General features: G+C 45.0%; 1 protein-coding gene across 2 annotated transcripts in view; it reads right to left on the bottom strand.

Annotated features, from left to right (window-relative positions):
- OTUD7A (OTU deubiquitinase 7A) overlaps positions 1–18,459 on the bottom strand; it is a 162,923-nt gene that overhangs the window by 42,050 nt on the left and 102,414 nt on the right. Inside the window, exons 4-6 of one of the 2 annotated variants that reach the window (XM_068991431.1) lie at positions 7,369–7,470; positions 3,661–3,788; positions 2,820–2,932 (exon numbers count right to left, since the gene is read on the bottom strand). In XM_068991431.1, coding sequence (XP_068847532.1) covers positions 2,820–2,932; positions 3,661–3,788; positions 7,369–7,470 — 343 coding nt within the window. The remainder of the gene's footprint in view (positions 1–2,819; positions 2,933–3,660; positions 3,789–7,368; positions 7,471–18,459) is intronic. The other variant, XM_068991432.1, reaches the window with a different exon arrangement.

Raw genomic sequence — 18,459 nt, 5'->3', positions numbered from 1 at the left:
TCAGACACTCAGATGAGCCAGCGTGAGTGTCATAACCACTAAACTATGGACAGGGAGATGAACCATGGAAAGTCAGGGAAACCATACATTTCAGGTATTTGGGATAGGCCTTTACAACATACCATATAGGCAGCAGGCATGTCAACTCACAGGCTGAATGTGCCAATGTCTTAATAAACATTATGTTTATAGCCGTAACAGCTTCTTTCCACTTTCAAACCCATGATTTCACTGCCCAGTGCCAAAAGAATCAGAGAATGTGGCCAACTGCTTTGATGGCCACAGAGCCTTCTTACTGTGTATTTGTCCCTTTGCAATGTGACAGTTGGACTATAAAGAAAGCTGAGCGCCAAAGAATTGACACTTTTGAACTGTGGTGTTGGAGAAGACTCTTCAGAGTCCCTTAGACTGCAAGGAGATCCAACTAGTCCATCCTAAAGGAGATCAGTCCTGGATGCTCTCTGGAAGGACTGATGTTGAAACTGAAACTCCAATACTTTGGCCACCTGATGCGAAGAGCTGATTCATTTGAAAAGACCCTGATGCTGGGAAAGATTGAGGGCAAGAGGAGAAGGGGATGGCAGAGGATGAGATGGTTGGATGGCATCACCGACACAATGGACATGGGTCTGGGTGGACTCTGGGAGTTGGTGATGGACAGGGAGGCCTGGCGTGCTGCAGTTCATGGGGTCACAAAGAGGCAGACACGACTGAGCGACTGAACTGAATGGGACTTTGCCCCTCCTTTTATTAAGGATGGAGTCTATCTGCCCAGAGGCTGGCTCAGCCATGGGACTTGCTTTGGCCAAAGTTTCCACGGGACATTAGTAAATGTGATGCAAGTAGAGGCTTGAGCTGAACCTCCACTATGTAGGCTGCCCCCTCTTATTGCCCTCATCCATACTGTAAGGGTCCTGAGCCTTCTCAAACATGAAATCTAGATGGAGGCTCAGCAAGAACCAGAGTTGTGAATCAGGCCATCCTGGATGGTCCTGTACCACCCAGACTAACTGCCAGATGCTGCAGCCCCAGGAGAGGCTCCAGAAAATTCCAGAGCAGAACGCTGACTGCAGAACAGGAACAAATCCAGTGTCTCTGTGTTAAGCCACCCAGTTTTGGTGTGGTTTACTCCACCACCACGGAAAACCGATCCAGTCCAGCAGGGGCCTTACTATCAAATGCATTTTACACCTGAACAACAAAGATGCTCCAGGAGCTTGGGAGACATGCCCAAGATCATGCACCCCAGTCTGGGACTCTTAATGCATAACATCTGAGTCTGGGTGTCTGGTTGGGATCCTCCAGGAAGACCCCTTTCTTAGTTCTCAGTTGCCATTGAACCAGATGAAGCATCCAGAGGTCGTCACTAACTGCTTTTATAGCTTTTACCAGTTGTTTTTCAAGTAATGGATTCCTCCCATTGCACACACACCCTCTTCCCCCAGAGTGTCCGTAGCGGGGTTTGGGGCTGCACCTGTCAGGTGGTGATGGGCAACTTCACTCGGACACTCGTTTCCATTCAGACCCGCCTGACTTGGGGTGGAGTTATTTTCCTCTCTCTTCCATGTCTTCCTTTTCCTTCTGGGCACCAGCCCTCTTACCCATGTCCCCACTAGCAGCTCTGGTGATAGGCAAGCTGAGTTTACCTTTGCTGGAGGGGATTGCAAACTCCAGTAGCAGCCCTTTTGGAGGTAGCACTTCACAAGTCTCTGGAGGTGCAGTAAGTAGCACAGAATGTCTGATTTCTCTTGCTTTAGCCACAAGAAACAGGCATGTTGTGATTTGCGAGTAGGAGCATGGGAAAGAATGGGTCCTGTAGCTCTGAGTGCGCCTGCACGGAAGCCCCCCGCCTCTGCCTGGCCTCGGCTCTCACAGTTCTCACCGCATCTGCAACTATTGGTACAGTTGCCATTCAGGCTTTCTCACGCATCTGAGCTCGGCGGAGAGCTCACGCTGGTCTTGCCTTCCTGGGGTCTCGAAGAGCGTCCTCCCTGTGGTCACCAGTTCTAAACAGCCTATCCATGATGGCTCTCTGGCTGCTGGTTCGCCCTGACTGGATCCCAACCTGGTCTCCACCCTTCTCTCTGAGCGAGTCGTGGACACGCCTCCCTGCCTCCAGGGTCTCCTGCTGGGGCTCCGCCAGTGAGCCTTGGGATTGGCTACTGCGAGTCTTGCGGGAAGAAGGCAGGAGGTTGGTCAAGTGCATCCTTGAGTCTGACCCTTGCTCCCTTCCGACCTCTTCAGATGTTTAACCTGGTTCTTTCTGGGAAAAACTGCCGGGCCAGTGTCCATGCTGGGAGCAGCAGTGCAGGGTCTGTTCCCATCTGTCCTGGGGCCGGAGGGCCAGGGTCTGGGCAGGAGTGGTGCTGGACGTGTCACTCACCAGGGGCCAAGCTCCAGCATGAGGCTTACCTGCTCTGGAACCCTGCTGGCCCAAGTTTCATGGAGGTTACTTAAAAAGACCACCACCGTTGCCTGGTGGCCCAGGGGCTAGGATTTCAGCAGCAGCCTGAAGCTTCAGAGCCTGGTGAGTGCGTGGGCAGCTTGGGCCCTCCCCAGGCTGGCTGGACAGTGAGTCCCTCTCTGCAATGCAGGGGGCATGCTTGAGCTCATGAGATGTACACGGTGACTGTGTACACTTTCTTCCAAACATCCGGCAGGGTCCTGTCATCCCACCCCGCCCCCCACCTGCCCTGCATCCTTGGTAGAATCTAAGATCTGAAAGCAGGAGTCCTCCTTGTGTCGTCCCCAGCTTGGGGGTCCCACATCACCCCCATCACTCCCCATGCCATCAGGGGGAGGGCTGCGGCAGCACTTACCCCCCGCCCGAGCCGCCATTCTTGCTGAAGTGTGTGCGTGGCTCGCTGGAGGCCAGCTTCAGCAGCTCCGTCCATTCCCGCTCCCACTCCTCCTCCGTGTACACCAGCCCTGACTGGCACAAAGCGGGGTGGGGTTAGGAGGTGGCGTCCACCTCTTCACCCCTGCACCCACATCAGTCTGGCTGAGAGCCCGACTTCCCGGCTTGGTCAGCCTGGGGTGAGCACCTGTTACTGGCCAAGGACTATCAGCATTTGCTCTGGACAGAATTTGTTCAGAACCCCCAATCTCCAAACCTCTATGCTGTCAGAAGTGCACTCAGCAACAGTGGTCATTCTCAGGGGCTAGAGTGACCAAATGCAACCTGCACACATACTGGGCTGGGTGCTGACCACTGACCTGTGTGCAGGGACCCGGGCAGACCCATCTTTAAGGGCTTCCATGCCAGCAAAGGGCCAGTGCTCACTAAGGTTCTGGGATAAACATTCTCTTTGGACTGAGCACACACCCTGGGGCCATGCCAGGGCCAATCAGAGGCTGCACCAGCAGTGACCTCACAGGTGACTCTCTAACTCACCATTCAGGTTGGGACAGCCTTGTGAGTGAGGGTAGGTGCTTTTCATAATCACACTAGGACATGTGAGGGGAGTGGATGTCTGGTCACTGTGGGCAGGGGCTGACTGCTGGAACGGGTTCCTCTTTAGTGCGTTTGGGTAGGGGATGGAGCCATTGCTGCCTCATCTCATAAGACAGACTTGATATTGGGGCCCCAAATAGGACCCCATCTTGGCCTGGGCTGTGCCCTGGCATGGTCCCGGCTCTGCCATGCTGACAGGTACCCACCTCCTTGTTCTGCTGTGTCTGCTGCCACCTCCACCTTCGCTTCAGGGCCTCTCTCTCAGCCCCTGTCCTCATCATGGTGTAGAGAGCTTTCCGCAAAACCAGGTCCCGGTCGTGAAACCCCCACATTCCTGCAGCCAGGAGGCCCATGAGGAGTAGAGAAGAGAGGAAAGATGTGAAAGCAAAGTGGACGTGTTAGCTGCTCAGTTGTGTCTGACTCTTTGCGATGCCATGGACTGTAACCCCCCAGGCTCCTCTGTCCATGGAATTCTCCAGGTAAGAAAACTGGAGTGCATAGCCATTCCCTTCTCCAGGGGATCTTCCTGACCCCAGGATCGAACTCAGATCCCCTGCACTGCAGGTAGGTTCTTTATCATCTGAGCCACAAGAAAATATGTGAGGAAGGGGCAAAACAGGAGGAGCTGAGACCACCACCACCTACCAGTCCTGGGCCCCACAGCTGTGTGAGCAGACAATGCAGTAGCGAGATACTCAGTTCTCACGATTAGCAAGCAGCTCCCCTCTGCCCTCCCTCCTGATGTTTCCTGCAGATGCAGGCACGGGATGAAGGAGCACAGCCCCTTCTTAAAGCAACAGCCATTTCACTGAGTCTCGGGGGCCCTTCGCAGGCTGCCCTCAGCCTCTCAAGGTTTGTTCTGAGGGATGTCATGTTTGTGGTCTGACCTTGTGTTGGAGTGGGAGAGAGCCTGTGGGGACAGTGGGTGATGTGTCCTCACGCAGGGCCCCAAGCCAGGATGGCAGTCAGAACCCAGTTTCATCGAGGGTCTGCTGCATCTAATATCTGTAGCCCCGAGGCATCTCTGCACACATCTGGGCCCCGGGAGAGCACCTGCTTCTGAGGGAAGTGCCCCACCTGGGCCAGGGGTCATAAGAACAACCCAGCATCTCTGAGTACATCCTTGGGGAAGCTCAGAAGTGGTCAAGAAACCCAATCAGTGGAAGAAGTGCCATGAGAGATGCAGCTCTGGCTACAGGGAGAGACTAGGGAAATTTATTCATTCATTTGTTCATCTGTTTAACTGAATACTATTAATTCCACTTAATTTCATACTTATTTCACAGTAAGGGTGAGGCACCATTCTCAGTGATGGGAATACCCACAGCAGCAACTAGGACAGACTAAATTCCTAAAATCTCATGGAGTCCACACTGAGGGGAAGGGAGGGGAGGCAGCCATCGAATTAACATGTAACACACTATGTTGCAGGCAGTGGCAATGTAAGGGGAGATGAAGCAGGCTAACAGGACAGAATGCTGGGTGGTTTGGTCACAGTGTGAGTGGAGACATTGGGGCAAAGACATGAGTGGTTAGGGACAGGGTTGAGTTACCATCCCAGGTGGAGGAAAAGGCCAGGGCCAACCCTGTGGGGGCCCATGTGGCATACTAGGGAGGGGAAGGTGCCTGCAGTTGGGATGGAAGGGGCGAGGTGGAGAGTGGAAAGGTGGGCTTTGAAGTGAGCTGGGACCCTCTGGAGAGCTTTCAGAGAGCAGTGACCCACACTGACTGATGGTCAAAGGCTCAGTCTGGCCGTGCATCTTTTTGCGCAAAGATGTGATAACAGGGGGCTGCTGTGGGCTTTCCGGTCGTCTTTTTTCTGTAGTCTTTTTCTACAGATGGAGGAAGATGGCCATCAATGCTCCTTTTATGAACAGGCCAAGCTGAGCTTTCTCATCCCTCCAACCTGCCTGCAGCCTCCTCCCAGGCAGGGCAAGTCCTGAGTCCCGTCTACTTGTCATGGCTCCTTGTCTGGGTCTCTTGTGCAGAATCTCCTTGTCCCACACATGTTTGCCCATAAGCCTGACCCCAGATTACTGTCATTTCTATGTGTGCCCCACACCCTAGGCCAATGCCAGGGCTGGTCAGCAGGGCCAGTAAGCACTGCTGCTGAGTGCAGAATGGCCACTTTGAGCAGACTTGCTTGTACATAGTTTAGCAATTTGAGTACCAAGGGGAAACAAAGTACTGGGAGAAAAGAATCAACTGGCCATGAGTCCCAGGTTCAGTCTCGGCCCAGCCTCTCTCACAGCTAGAGCAAGGGCCACCTGCAGGAGGCTTTCTCCTCCCAGGCAGAACTGTGAGAAATACCTGCCATCAGTCAGGACCACGGCAGCGTGTGACCATCTGGCTTGTGGCCTTGTCCACCTGTGGTCATGGCGGGGGCAGTGCCTGTGTACACTGAGTGTTAGAAGGACAAAGGCATTCCTGTGCCTGAGACTTTGCAAAGAGGAGAGATGTCTTCTTTTGTAATTTTTCTCTAGGTTTGATACAGAATAAGGTAAAATAAGTTCTATAAGAGAGGGATACTGAATATTTTATGAAGGAATAAGACACAACTTGGAAACATGTTTTTGAAGGATAACGTGAAAAATTCAATTTACAATTTTAAGGGGAAAATATTGGATTCCAAACTGTGAACACCGTGAGATCCTAATTTCAGTGGAAGTATAAACAAAAGTGTGGAAGACAATATACCAGAATATTAAAAGCAGACATCGCTGGGCAGTGGAATTGCTGACTGTTATTTTACTATGCTGAATGGGAGTCAACAGACAGGAATGAGTTAATACTGAGACAGAAATGGGGCAGGTGGGTGGGTGCTCTTGTTTTCCCTATTATCCTTTGTCAAGCCTAAGGAACATGGAATGTTTCCTTTGCACTTGGGCTCCATCCTCCTCTGGGTATCTCGGGGCCCGTCCCAGACGCCCTGCATTTCTCTGAAAACTTTTTGGGCTCAGCTCAGCCCACTTCTTACAGAACAGACTTCTTACTACAGGTCTGAAGTGAGGTCTGGGGCATCCTTGCTCTGGGTCACAGCACTAAGTTAAGGTCATGTTTACCTGGGGAGGTGAGTCTGACCAACAAGGACCATATTCTTGTTGGAGGGGCCCATCCCTGGAGAGGGTCCTCAGACTGCAGGAGTAATAAGGCACCACCAGCTCTGATGCTGGGGTCCTTGGCACAAATCCAGTCCCGCATGTAGTCCAGAGGGGCTACATGACCTTCCAGAAAGTGTGCTGTGACCTTCTGCCACCCAAACATTGCCACCCACACCCGTGCATTTGCTGGTGTCGTTTTTTGCAACCAGGGAGCTCGCATGTCTGTTGGAAGAGTTTGGTGGCCTCTCTGAAGCATATTCTGACTGTGCCGATCCCTGGGTTACTCACCCTTGTCTGTCTTTTTGACAGTCTAAGTCCATCAGCTGCAGTCAGTGTGGTGGCTCCAGATCTACCCAGCCTCACGCACTGCCCCCCAGACTTTCTGCCCAAGCTCAACAGGGCTCAGCCCTGATCCCAAACATCCTGTTAATTCCCGACTTTCCACTTTATCCCTGTGTTCTCCCTGCCTGGAAGGTCCTATTTATATTCTTTCAAGTTCTTCAAGCCTCAGGAAGATCTCAGCTCCTCCAGGAAGTCCTCTTTGATTGCTCTAGACCCCGATGTCTACTGCCCATCCATGCAGGTCTGCTCAGGCCTCCTCTATCAGGACAGATCTTTTCTCTAGTGCACTCTATGCCTTCACCAAGCCTGCCAGCTGCTTGACAAGAAGGGTGGGGGTTGTTGGCTCCATCCCTTGGGGATCTTTTCAGTTGACAGTGATGCACGAGGCTCTACTTAGTGTAAGATTGTTCTCTACTGATGAACAGAGAAGGCCTGGGCACTGCCACCCTCTGTCTATACTGCAGGGCTTACCCAGTGAGGCAGCATGTAAAAGGCAGTTCCCGTCCCCTGTCGTGGCCAAAGGAAGAAGCCGTTTACAGCTCGTGCACACGGTGGACCACCAGTTCAGGCGACCTGGAACAGAAGCTCATGTTTAGAATCCCAGGACAAACACGGATGTTTGCTAAGTAAGCTTTAATATCAGTGGGTGATTTTCTAGAGGGCTCTAGAGAACTTCAATGGTAAGGCGCAGGGCTATGGCTGTGTGTGCTCAGGTGCTCAGTTGTGTTCAATTTTGCAGCCCCATGGACTGTAGCCTGTTGGCTTCTCTGTCCATGGGATTTTCCAGGGGAGAATACTGGAGTGGGTTGCCATTTCCTCCTTCAGATGACCTTCCTGACTCAGGGATCGAACCCGAGTCTACTGCAGCTCCTGCACAGGCAGGTGGATTCTTTACCATTGAGCCACCAGCGTGATGGCTACTTATGCTCAGACAAAATATAGGAATTTTTTTTTTAAGATAAAAAATAGCCAAATCCTTCCATCAGTTAGCAAGAAACTCAGGATTAAAGCCTTCTCTCCTTGAATCTGGGAACATATTTTACACAAAATATAAAATTTCTGTGTAATTTCCTTGAACACAATTTCTCTTCCCAAAAGTTATTTAAAAAGTCATTCTTTGTTGATGCATATGTATATTTGAGAGTATGGTTTAAATTTAATTTTTTAAATTGATGTATAGTTGATGCACAATGCTCCCAGTATACAGCAAGGTGGTTCACTTATACATACATACATATACCTATTGTTTTTCAGATTATTTTCCATTATAGGTTACTACAAGATATTGAATATATTTTCCTGTGTTATACAGTGCGTCTTTATTGTTCATCTATTTTACACATAGTAATGTGTATTTGTTATTCCCAAACTCCTAATTTATCCTCCCCTTTCCCCTTTGGTAACTATAAATTTGTTTTTTCTGTGTCTGTAGGCCTATTTCTGTTTTGTAAATAAGTTCTTTGTATGTTTTTTTTTTTTTTTTGGAGAAGGAAATGGCAACCCACTCCAGTGTTCTTGCCTGGAAAATCCCATGGACGGAGGAGCCTGGTAGGCTACAGTCCATGGGGTTGCAGAGTCAGATACGACTGAGCGACTTCACTCACTCACAATCATTTTTTTTCGATTCCACATATCAGTGATATCATGTGATATTTGTCTTTTTCTCTCTGATTACATTTAATTTTATACATAAAAACCATTGTAGGTATTTTGGTAGAGTCATGTTAAATTTCATTAACACATCTGGAGACTTTTGCTTCCAGGAAAACAGAGTAGACATCTTCTCCCCCTACTGTTTCTAAGTACACCTAAAACCCCTGGACAGTATGTATAAAGCAGCATGGGCAGACTGCAAGGTGGAGAGAAGGCAGACTGGTTAAGAAACTCGAGACCTGAGCTCAACCTGGTGGTAAGTGCCCTGGCTTCCTCTTTGGCTCACAAACCCCAGATTAGATGCTAGAGAAGGTGACAGTCTGGAAATAATGGAAATCAAATCATGCTTTCTCTAGACAGAATACCAGGAGAGCGTCAGTTGAGCCAGACAAAAAAAAATCATGCTTTCTCTAGACAGAATAGCAGGAGAGGGTCAGTTGAGCCAGACAACCACAGCTTAGAAAAAGCCACTCTATTCCGGCTGTATCTGCAGAACAAACTGTAGCCCTCCTACCACTCAACCAGCAGAGTGGGGAGCAGAGACTTCATCCTTGCCAGGCTGCAATGAGTCACTCTCCACCCCTCCCCCACTGCCAGGTGGTGTGGAGTCAGGACTTCAACCCTGCTGGATGCTAATGAGGAGTCCACCCCCACCACCCCCACCCCAATTGAGAACACATGGGGAGCCTGGACTTTCACCCCCATCAGATGGTGATAAGGTCCCCCACCACCATCCAGCAGTACCAAGAAGTTCACCCCACATTCGGTGTCAGCAGAGGCAGCTTGGAGAACCTGTACATGCAACACAAATATCGCATATTAATGCACATATATGAACTCTAGAAAAATGGGACTGATGAACACTACCATATGTAAAATAGATAGCTAGTGGGAGGCTACTACATGACATAGGGAGCCCAGCCTGATGTTCTGTGACAACGTAGAGGCGTGTGGGTGCTAAGCTTCAGAGGGAAGGGATATATATATATATATATATATATATACATACATATGGCTGATTTGTATTGCTGTATAGCAGAAACCAACACAAGATTGTAAAGCAATCATACCCCAATTAAATAAAAAACCTGTATGTCCACTATCTGGTGATTATCAATCAGTGGTGCATTGCACCTAATGGAATGGTATCAGAGAAAGTCTGCTAAAACATAAGATTTAAATAAGATTCAGAGTCTTATAACTTAATATCCCAAATATAAAATTTTTAATTGAAAGCTATTTGCACCAAGAATCAGGAAGACCTCAAATGGAAAGGGGAAAGACAACTAACCAACACCAACACAGATGATACAGATGTTAGAATTATCTGAAAGATTTTAAAGCAGGCATCATGAAAATGCTTCAACAAACAATTATAAACAGGCTCGAAACAAATGGAAAAAAATAGAAAAATGTCAGTCAAAAAAAAAAGGTTCAACAACAATAAAAAAGAAGATACAAAGAAAAACCAAATGAGGGTTTTTGAACTAAAATAATGCAACAGCTGATGAAAAAACCTCAATGGATGTGTTTAACAGCAGAATCAAGAGAAGAAAGAATCTGTGAATGACCAGGTATAACATAGAAATTAAAGAATCTGAATAATAGAAAATAAACTAAAAAAGATCATGTGATCAGAGTCCCATAGGAAAGAATAGGGTAAAGCTGAAAAAAGTATCCAAAGAAATAATTACTGAAAACTCCCCCAATTTTGTAAGACAAACAAGCAAAAAACAAACAAACAAAATCTATAAATGTATGAATTCAAGAAGCGAGGAAACATGTATCTTCAGTAGTTGTATGCTAAAAACTAGAAAATGCTGATAAAAGAAATCAAGAAAGATCTAAATAATTGGAAAGAAAAGTGAAAGTGAAGTCGCTCAGTCATGTCTGATTCTTTGTAATCCCGTGGACTGTAGCCCACCAGGCTCCTCCATCCATGGGATTCTCCAGGCAAGAATACTGGAGTGGGTTGTCATTTCCTTCTCCAGGGGATCTTCCCGACCCAGGGATCAAACCCAGGTATCCCGCATTGCAGGCAGACGCTTTAACCTCTGAGCCACCAGGGAAGCCCAAACAATTGGAGATACATACTATATTCACAAATTGGAAGACTCGCAACACAGTAAAGATGTGAATTCTCTCTAAATTGATGCATAGATTAAATGCCATTTCATAATCTATGCAAGGTGTTTTGAAGAAAGGCAGTTATTAACAACTTAGAATTCTATTCCTCAGATAAACAGAAAGAAACAATTTATCACCATCAGATCTACAGTAAGGAATACTAAAAACAGATCTCCAGAGAGAAGGAAAATGACTTTGATGGAAGGAGGGTATCCATAAAAATAAAAGGGGGCACTGCATATATTGGTAAATATTGGCTGTTCAAAGCAATACTAGTAATGGGTTTTTTTTGGGGTTAAATTATATGTAGAACTAAAAACACATGATAGCAGAAAGAGGTAGAAGTGCTAACTTAAGATAAATTCGAATAGCTCAAAAATGCATGTTCTGAACTACAGGGTAACCACAAAAAGAATGATAAGAAATGTATAACTAACAAGATATTAGAGGGGAAAACAAAATGTAAATATCCTTAAATAATTCAAAATAGTACAAGAGAAAAGAAAGAAATATGACAATAAAAAACAAACACCAAGATAACAGATTTAAACCAGAAGAGCATTTATATTAAAAGTGATTGGACTAAGTATTCCAATTTAATTTGTTGTTGTTGCTGCTGTTTAGTCCCTAAGTTATGTCTGACTTTTTGAGACTCTATGGACTGTAGCTCCTCTCTCCAAGGGATTTCCCAGGCAAGAATACGGGACTGGGTTGCCATTTCCTTCTCCAGGGGACCTTCCTGACCCAGGGATCGAACCTGTGTCTCCTGCATTGGCAGGTGGGTTCTTTATCACTGGGCCACCAGGAAGCCCGATTTCAATTAAAAGACACTATAAGAAAATACACTATCAGCCTGCTTTCAAAACCAACTAAAGGATGTTTATAAAAGAAACTATAAATATGATGATACAGAAATTTGACAGTAAGTAGGCTGAAAAAGATATATCATTCAAAAAACAAGCAAAAGTAAAGCTGGTAAACTTTGATACTGGATGAAGTAAACATTATTAAGGCATAAGATAAAGAGGGATATTTCATTGTATGGTAAGGTCAGATATTTATTATGTCTGAATGATTTCAAATTCTTTGAAATTTATTGATACAATCTTTATGGCCCACCATGTGGTCAATTTGGAAAATTTCTTACTTGAAAAGAATATGTATTTATTCTGCAATTGGTAGGAACCATGTGGTATGTATGTAAACTGGGTTAAGTTCTTTATTTATCTTCATCTAATCCCTACTGTTTTTTTTGAATATTTATTCTATCATTTATCAAGAGAATTCTAGTAAAATTTCCAATTTTGATTTTAGATGTTTCTCTTTTGAGTCTGTCAATTTTTGCTTTACATGTATTTTAGGATAAATCTTAGGTGTATAACACATTTGTGTGTGTGTGTTAGTTTATCAACTGTGTCTGACTCTGCAACTACATGAACTGTAACCCCCTAGGCTCCTCTGTCCATGAAGTTATCCAGGCAAGAATACAAGAGTGGGTAGCCATTCCTTTCTCCAGGGGAATCCTCCTGACCCAGGGATCCAACCCTGGTCTCCCGCACTGCAGGCAGATTCTTTACCATCTGAGCCACCGGGGAAGCCCATAACGTATTTAGTAGTCATCTTTTCAATTGACTTGACCATGTTGGGGGTTGGGGTTCTCAACAGTGACACAAATCCACTATGTGCACAGTATCTCCCATCCCTGCTTCTGCATCACTTATGGGGCTTGGAGGGCAAGGGAAATTGACATAAACATGGAGTTCATGCTGCCTGATGCACTGTCTTCCGTCTCTGACCCAGAAATCTCGTATCTTCTGCCAGCATTCATGAACCTATGTTGGGCTGACTAACCAGCTTGCAGAGTAGGATCTTCACAGTTCTGAACAGTTTTTAAAGGTGGAAACAGGATTCCAACAGAGACTGGGCTTTCTCAAGGAGACAGGACATGGGGTCAGGAGGCTAGGTCAGGAGGTAGAAAAAGATGTCCCAGGATTCTGTGGGCAACTGTCTTACCTAGGTGATGGGCAAAGGGCCAGTGAGTAAGGGCCCAACTATCTCATCTATTTACAGTTGTTTAGAGGTGAAGCAGTAAGAGTAGGGCTGAATGGGGCTGATGCTTACTCCCCTCCTGTCTGATTCCAAGGAGCCCCCAAAATTGATATAGGGTTTCTGGTGGACCAGATCATGGGAAATTCATTTGACTTCACTGCAAAAGAACTCAGATATGAAAGGAACTGCACCTGGCTCTCTCCCTCTGCACCTGCTGGCCTCTCCCTGCCTTTCTTCCCCAACATCAGCTGCTTTCATGAAAGGTAATAGGGATGAGGCCTGGTCTCTCTGCCCCCGAGAGGGGACCACAGGTCACATGCACTTGTCCAAGTGAGCTGGGGCACCTTATGGAGGAGAGGTGCTCACACTTTTATGGTTCTGTTGGAGAAAGGTGCCAAAGTTACCGTCCTACCCAGACACAGGGGACGTGGCCTCTGAGCTCAACTGATAGGACTTGGGTATGCTCATAGTGGGGAATGGAAGCTCGTGGAATTCTGTGTGCAGTGCCCCTGGGTCCAATCCAGTGCAGACTTGTTGCTGCTTCTGAACTTGAACGTACAATAGGAATTAAGTTCACATGCATGGATGTCCCATCCCATAAATGCCAAAGGGGATTATTCTGATCAGAAGAGCTGCAGGTTGAGAAGGGCGAATGGGGAAAATGCTCCTGCCATTTACTCCTGGTGAGTGAGTCAGGGTTGCGCAGGAGGCCTCTACTCAAGGGGTCCAAGCTTTCACCTTGTAGACAATGACTGCTGACTTGCACATCAGAAGCTCAGCCTCGGGGCCTGGACTCTGTGATATCATACCTCAGCCAACTGGGTGGCTGAAAACTCCCAACAGAATTTAAGAGCATCCTTGTGAAGTCAAGTTTCTTGGGATGCTTTTGGGGATTTGCAATGATCAATCTCTCTGGTGGTCAAGGAAAACTGCAGTCTCTCCAGCTATCACAATCCACTGCCAAAAGAGGGCTCCTACTTGGGTTCTCAGTTGGAGATGCAATATGCCTCACCTGAGGGCTCCTCTTTTAGGTTCTGAGTTGGAGATGCGATATGCCTCACCTGGGCATTCTAGTTGGTCCTTTATGACCTCCAACTTGCAAACCAGTTTCCCATACATGGAGCCAGCCCATCAGGCTAAGCCGGAAGTGGTCCAGCAAACTCTAGTACATTTGCTACTTTGGGGCCCTATAATCCCAGTGTCCCTTTGAGTTCCAAGAGTCTGTGATCAATGCTTTTGCTGACTGGAACCTCTGGCAGGGGGAGGTGGCATCCACCCAACAGGTATCCCTTTCAGACTTGTCACCCCCATGACATGACTGCCATTTTCACCCCATTGGAAAAGTTTCAATTAACCCACTACTGGACTCCAGTCAAAACTGGATACCCCCGCCCCCCATGGAGGCCTGGCGATCCTGGCCTGATATTCCTTTTTTGGGGTGGTCACCTCAGCCTCAGCACAAAATAAGGTGAGAATGGCCCAATGAGGATCACTCATCAGTGAAAGTCGCTCAGTCATGTCCAACTCTTTGCAACCCCATGGACTACACAGTGCATGGAATTCTCCAGGCCAGAATACTGCCTTTCCTTTCTCCAGGGAATCTTCCCAACCAAGGGAGTGAACCCAGGTCTCCCACATTGCAGGTGGATTCTTTATCAGCTGAGCCAAAAGGGAAGCCCAAGAATACTGAAGTGGGTAGCCTATCCCTTCTCCAGTCGATCTTCCTGACCCAGAAATCGAACCAAGGTCTCCTGCATTGCAGGTGGATTTTTTACCAACTGAGCTATCAGGGAAGCCCAAAACACTGCGCAGAAAGACATTTATGGCTTTATAGCATTTACAGCATTATAGCCTACTGCCAAAGAAGACATAGTGATATAAACTTCCATTTCATGAAGCCAGAAGAAAGAACACATCTAACCCAAATGAAAAGGACAGAAGGAATAAAAAGAAAGAGCAGAGGTTAATGAAACAGGAAATAAATGTACCAAGGAAAAGCCAGTGGAGACCAAGATAGGTTCCTGGAATAGATTAATAAGATTCACATGTCCCTAGCAACATTGTTAATGAAAACCAAAGGAAATTTCAAAGTAACAACACTGGAAACGAAAAAGGGACCATTAGGACTTCCCTGATGGCCCAGTGGCTAAGACTTGTGCTCCCAGTGTAGGGGGGCTGGGTTCAGCCCTGGTCCGGGAACTAGATCCCACATGCCATGGCTAAGAGTTCACAAGCCACAACTAAAAGATCTCGCATGCTGCAATGCAGATTGAAGGTGCTGGGCACCACACTGAGAAACGGTGCAGTCAAATAAACAAACAAATGTTTTCTAAAAAAGAAAAAAACGGGCCATCATCACAGATCCTACTGACATTAAAAAAAATATGAGCTAACATAAACATCTGAGAATTTAGATAAAATAGACAAATTCTTCAAAACCATTTCAAAATGACATAAGAAACAGAGACTCTAAATAGCTCAAAATCTCTTAAAAGAAATCGAGTCTGTAATTTTAAAATGCACACAAAACACAGCCACATGATCATGTGGTTTCAGAGTGAATTTTTCCAATCATTTAAAAAAGTTATAACATCAATCTTGTAGACATTACTCCACAGAATAGAAACAGACAGACTTTACAACTCTTTTTTTGAGGCTAAACTAATCTTCATATTAAACGCTAATGTGAACATTACGGGAAACAAAAGATTACTATTTCTCATGAACACAGATGTCAAAATCCTAATCAAAACACTAGCAAATCAAAGTTAGTGATACACAAAAGCAATGATACCATAACTAAATGAGGTCTGAGGTTTACTCCAGGAATGTACGAGTGAGTAACCATTTGAAAATCAATCAATATAACCCACCAACGTACAGAAAAAAAAAAGAGGAAAATCATACGATCACTTTAAAGGATAGAGAAAAAGCATTTGATAACTTTCAACATCATTTATGAAGGATAAAAACTTAGCAAACTGGGAATGGAAGGTAACTACCTTAATCTCATATGTATTATAGTATCTATAAAAATGCTACAGCTAATATCATATTTACTGGTGAAATAGTACATTCCCTCTGAGACTGGAAATTAGCCGAGGGTACCTGCTATTAACTCTCCAATTCAAAAATTTCCTGGAAGACCTACACAATGTAGCAAGACAAAAAGAACCTACCCCCACTCAATTGGAAAGGAAAAAATAAAACTATCATTCTTTGTTTTTTATAGATCATGGACCTAGAAAGTCCAAAAAAATTCTACAAGCTACTAGAGTTTATAAATAAATTTAGAAAGGTTCTAGAATACAAGATTAATAAATAACAATAAACTGTATTTCTATATCTCAGCTGATGCTGGCATTTTAAGAGCATTTCTTTACAATATAACAAAATACATAAAATGCATAATCTAATGAATAATGTTCAAGACCCTTACTTTGAAAATTAAAAAATATTTATGAAAGAGTTAAGGAACATATCATGTTCATTGATTAGGAACTTAATATTGTGAAGATACAAATTTTCTCTCACTTGATCTATAGATTAACATATAGATTCCATATTAAATATATAATTATTCTATATAGCATATATACACATTAATTTATGTAGAAATGTAAAGGCTGAGAATAGCAAAGACAAATGATAAGAAGAAAAACGAAGTTGGAGGACTTATACTGCATGATATGACGTATAAAACTATGGTCATCTTGTGTTAAGGACAGATGCACTAAAGGAGCAAAACAGAGTCCAAATCAGACTCTCACATATACAAGCACCTGCTTTCTCTCAAATGTTACCTTGCAGTACAGCAGAGAAAAATGGCTTCAATGACGGTACCAAGGTAGGTATGTAAACATATGGGAAAATGGACTTTCACTACATGTCACAGCACACGTAAAAGTCGTTTTTTAGGTGGGTTGTAGATTTGTGAAAGAAAGAGTTTTTATCTTCAGAAACCTGGGGTAGGCAACGATTTCTTAAACCAAAATAGAAGTTCTGAGAAAAGAGGAAAAAATGGTAAACTGAACTACTTTAGCATTAGATCATCTGTTCATTGAAGTGTATCCGTCAGTAAAAGGACAGCCCATGGAGTGGGTGAAGGTATTTGTGACACACATCTGATAAAGGACTTTTACATTCATAATGTATAAAGAATTCCCACAAATCAAACAAGAAGATGAAGGTTAAAAAAGGGCAAAAAACCTGAAAAGGCATCCAATGAAAGAGGATAATCAATGGACAGTAACATGAAAAGATATTCAACTTCATTAGCCATCAGAAAATAAAAATTAAAGCCACTATGGGACATACATCCAACACAGTGAGTAAAATGGAAAGACAAAAAATACAGAACATCCAGAACTCTCAACACTGGAAGAGTGAATTGGTATATCCATTTTGGAAAAGTATTTGGAAGACTATTATAAAGCAGAACATATGTAAATCCTATAACCCAGCAATACTGTAATAGGGAAGAGCCTCTGTATTTTAAGTCAATCACTAAAGGGATGTTACCTATAAACTTAAATTACACATAATGGCCCATCTCCAGAAACCTGGCCTCCCAGGTAATGAGCATTAAGCTAAAATACCTTTATTTAGCTAACAGGAAATATTTAGACCTGGCCCACCTGTGAATGACTGCAGAGAGGAAGAAATTAACATATCCCCTCCAGAAGCTGATGGGAACCAGGAAGTGTTTGACTTTACTCTCTCCCCTTTTTAGTGTAAAAGGAACTTGAATTCTAACTCAGGCAAGATGGTTCTTTGGGACACAAGTTCACCACCTTCTCAGTTTGCTGGCTTTCCAAATAAAGTCCTTATTCCTGGCAAAACTACTCAACTCTCAGTTTATTAGTCGTTGTGCTGTGAGCAGAACGAGCTTGGATTCCATAACAATACCACTCCTAGGTATGTATCCTCAAAAATATATTCCTGTGTTTATTGAAAACATGTACAAGAATGTTCATAGTGCATCAGTTCAGTTCAGTTGCTCAGTCGTGTCTGACTCTTTGAGACCCCATGGACTGCATCACAACAGACTTCCCTGTCCATCACCAGCTCCTGGAGTTTACTCAAACTCATGTCCACTGAGTTGGTGATGACATCCAGCAATCTCATCCTCTGTCGTCCCCTTCTCCTTCCGCCTTCAATCTTTCCCAGCATCAGGGTCTTTTCAAATGAGTCAGTTCTTTGCATCAGGTGGTCAAAGCATTGGAGTTTCAGCTTCAGCATCAGTCCTTCCAAAGAACACCCAGGACTGATCTCCTTTAGGATGGACTGGTTGGATCTCCTTGCTATCCAAGGGACTCTTAGGAGTTTTCTCCAAAACCACAGTTCAAAAGCATCAATTCTTCAGCATTCAACTTTCTTTATAGTCCAACTCTCACATCCATACATGACTACTGGAAAAACCATAGCTTTGACTAGGTGAGCCTTTGTGGGCAAAGTAATGTCTCTGCTTTTTAATATGCTGTCTACATTGGTCATAACTTTTCTTCCAAGGAGCAAACATCTTTAAATTTCATGGCCATAGTCACCATCTGCAGTGATTTGGGGGCCCCCCAAAATAAAGTCTGTCACTGTTTACATTGTTTCCCCATCTATTTGCCATGAAGTGATGGGACCAGATGCCATAATCTTCATTTTCTGAATGTTGAGCTTTAAGCCAACTTTTTCACTCTCCTCTTTCACTTTCATCAAGAGGCTGTTTAGTTCTTCCTTGCT

Source organism: Capricornis sumatraensis, chromosome 19 (genome assembly GCF_032405125.1).
Source record: "Capricornis sumatraensis isolate serow.1 chromosome 19, serow.2, whole genome shotgun sequence".
Lineage (NCBI taxonomy): Eukaryota > Metazoa > Chordata > Mammalia > Artiodactyla > Bovidae > Capricornis > Capricornis sumatraensis.
Note: the sequence above shows the minus strand (reverse complement) of the source record. Positions and strands in the feature narration are given on the sequence as shown.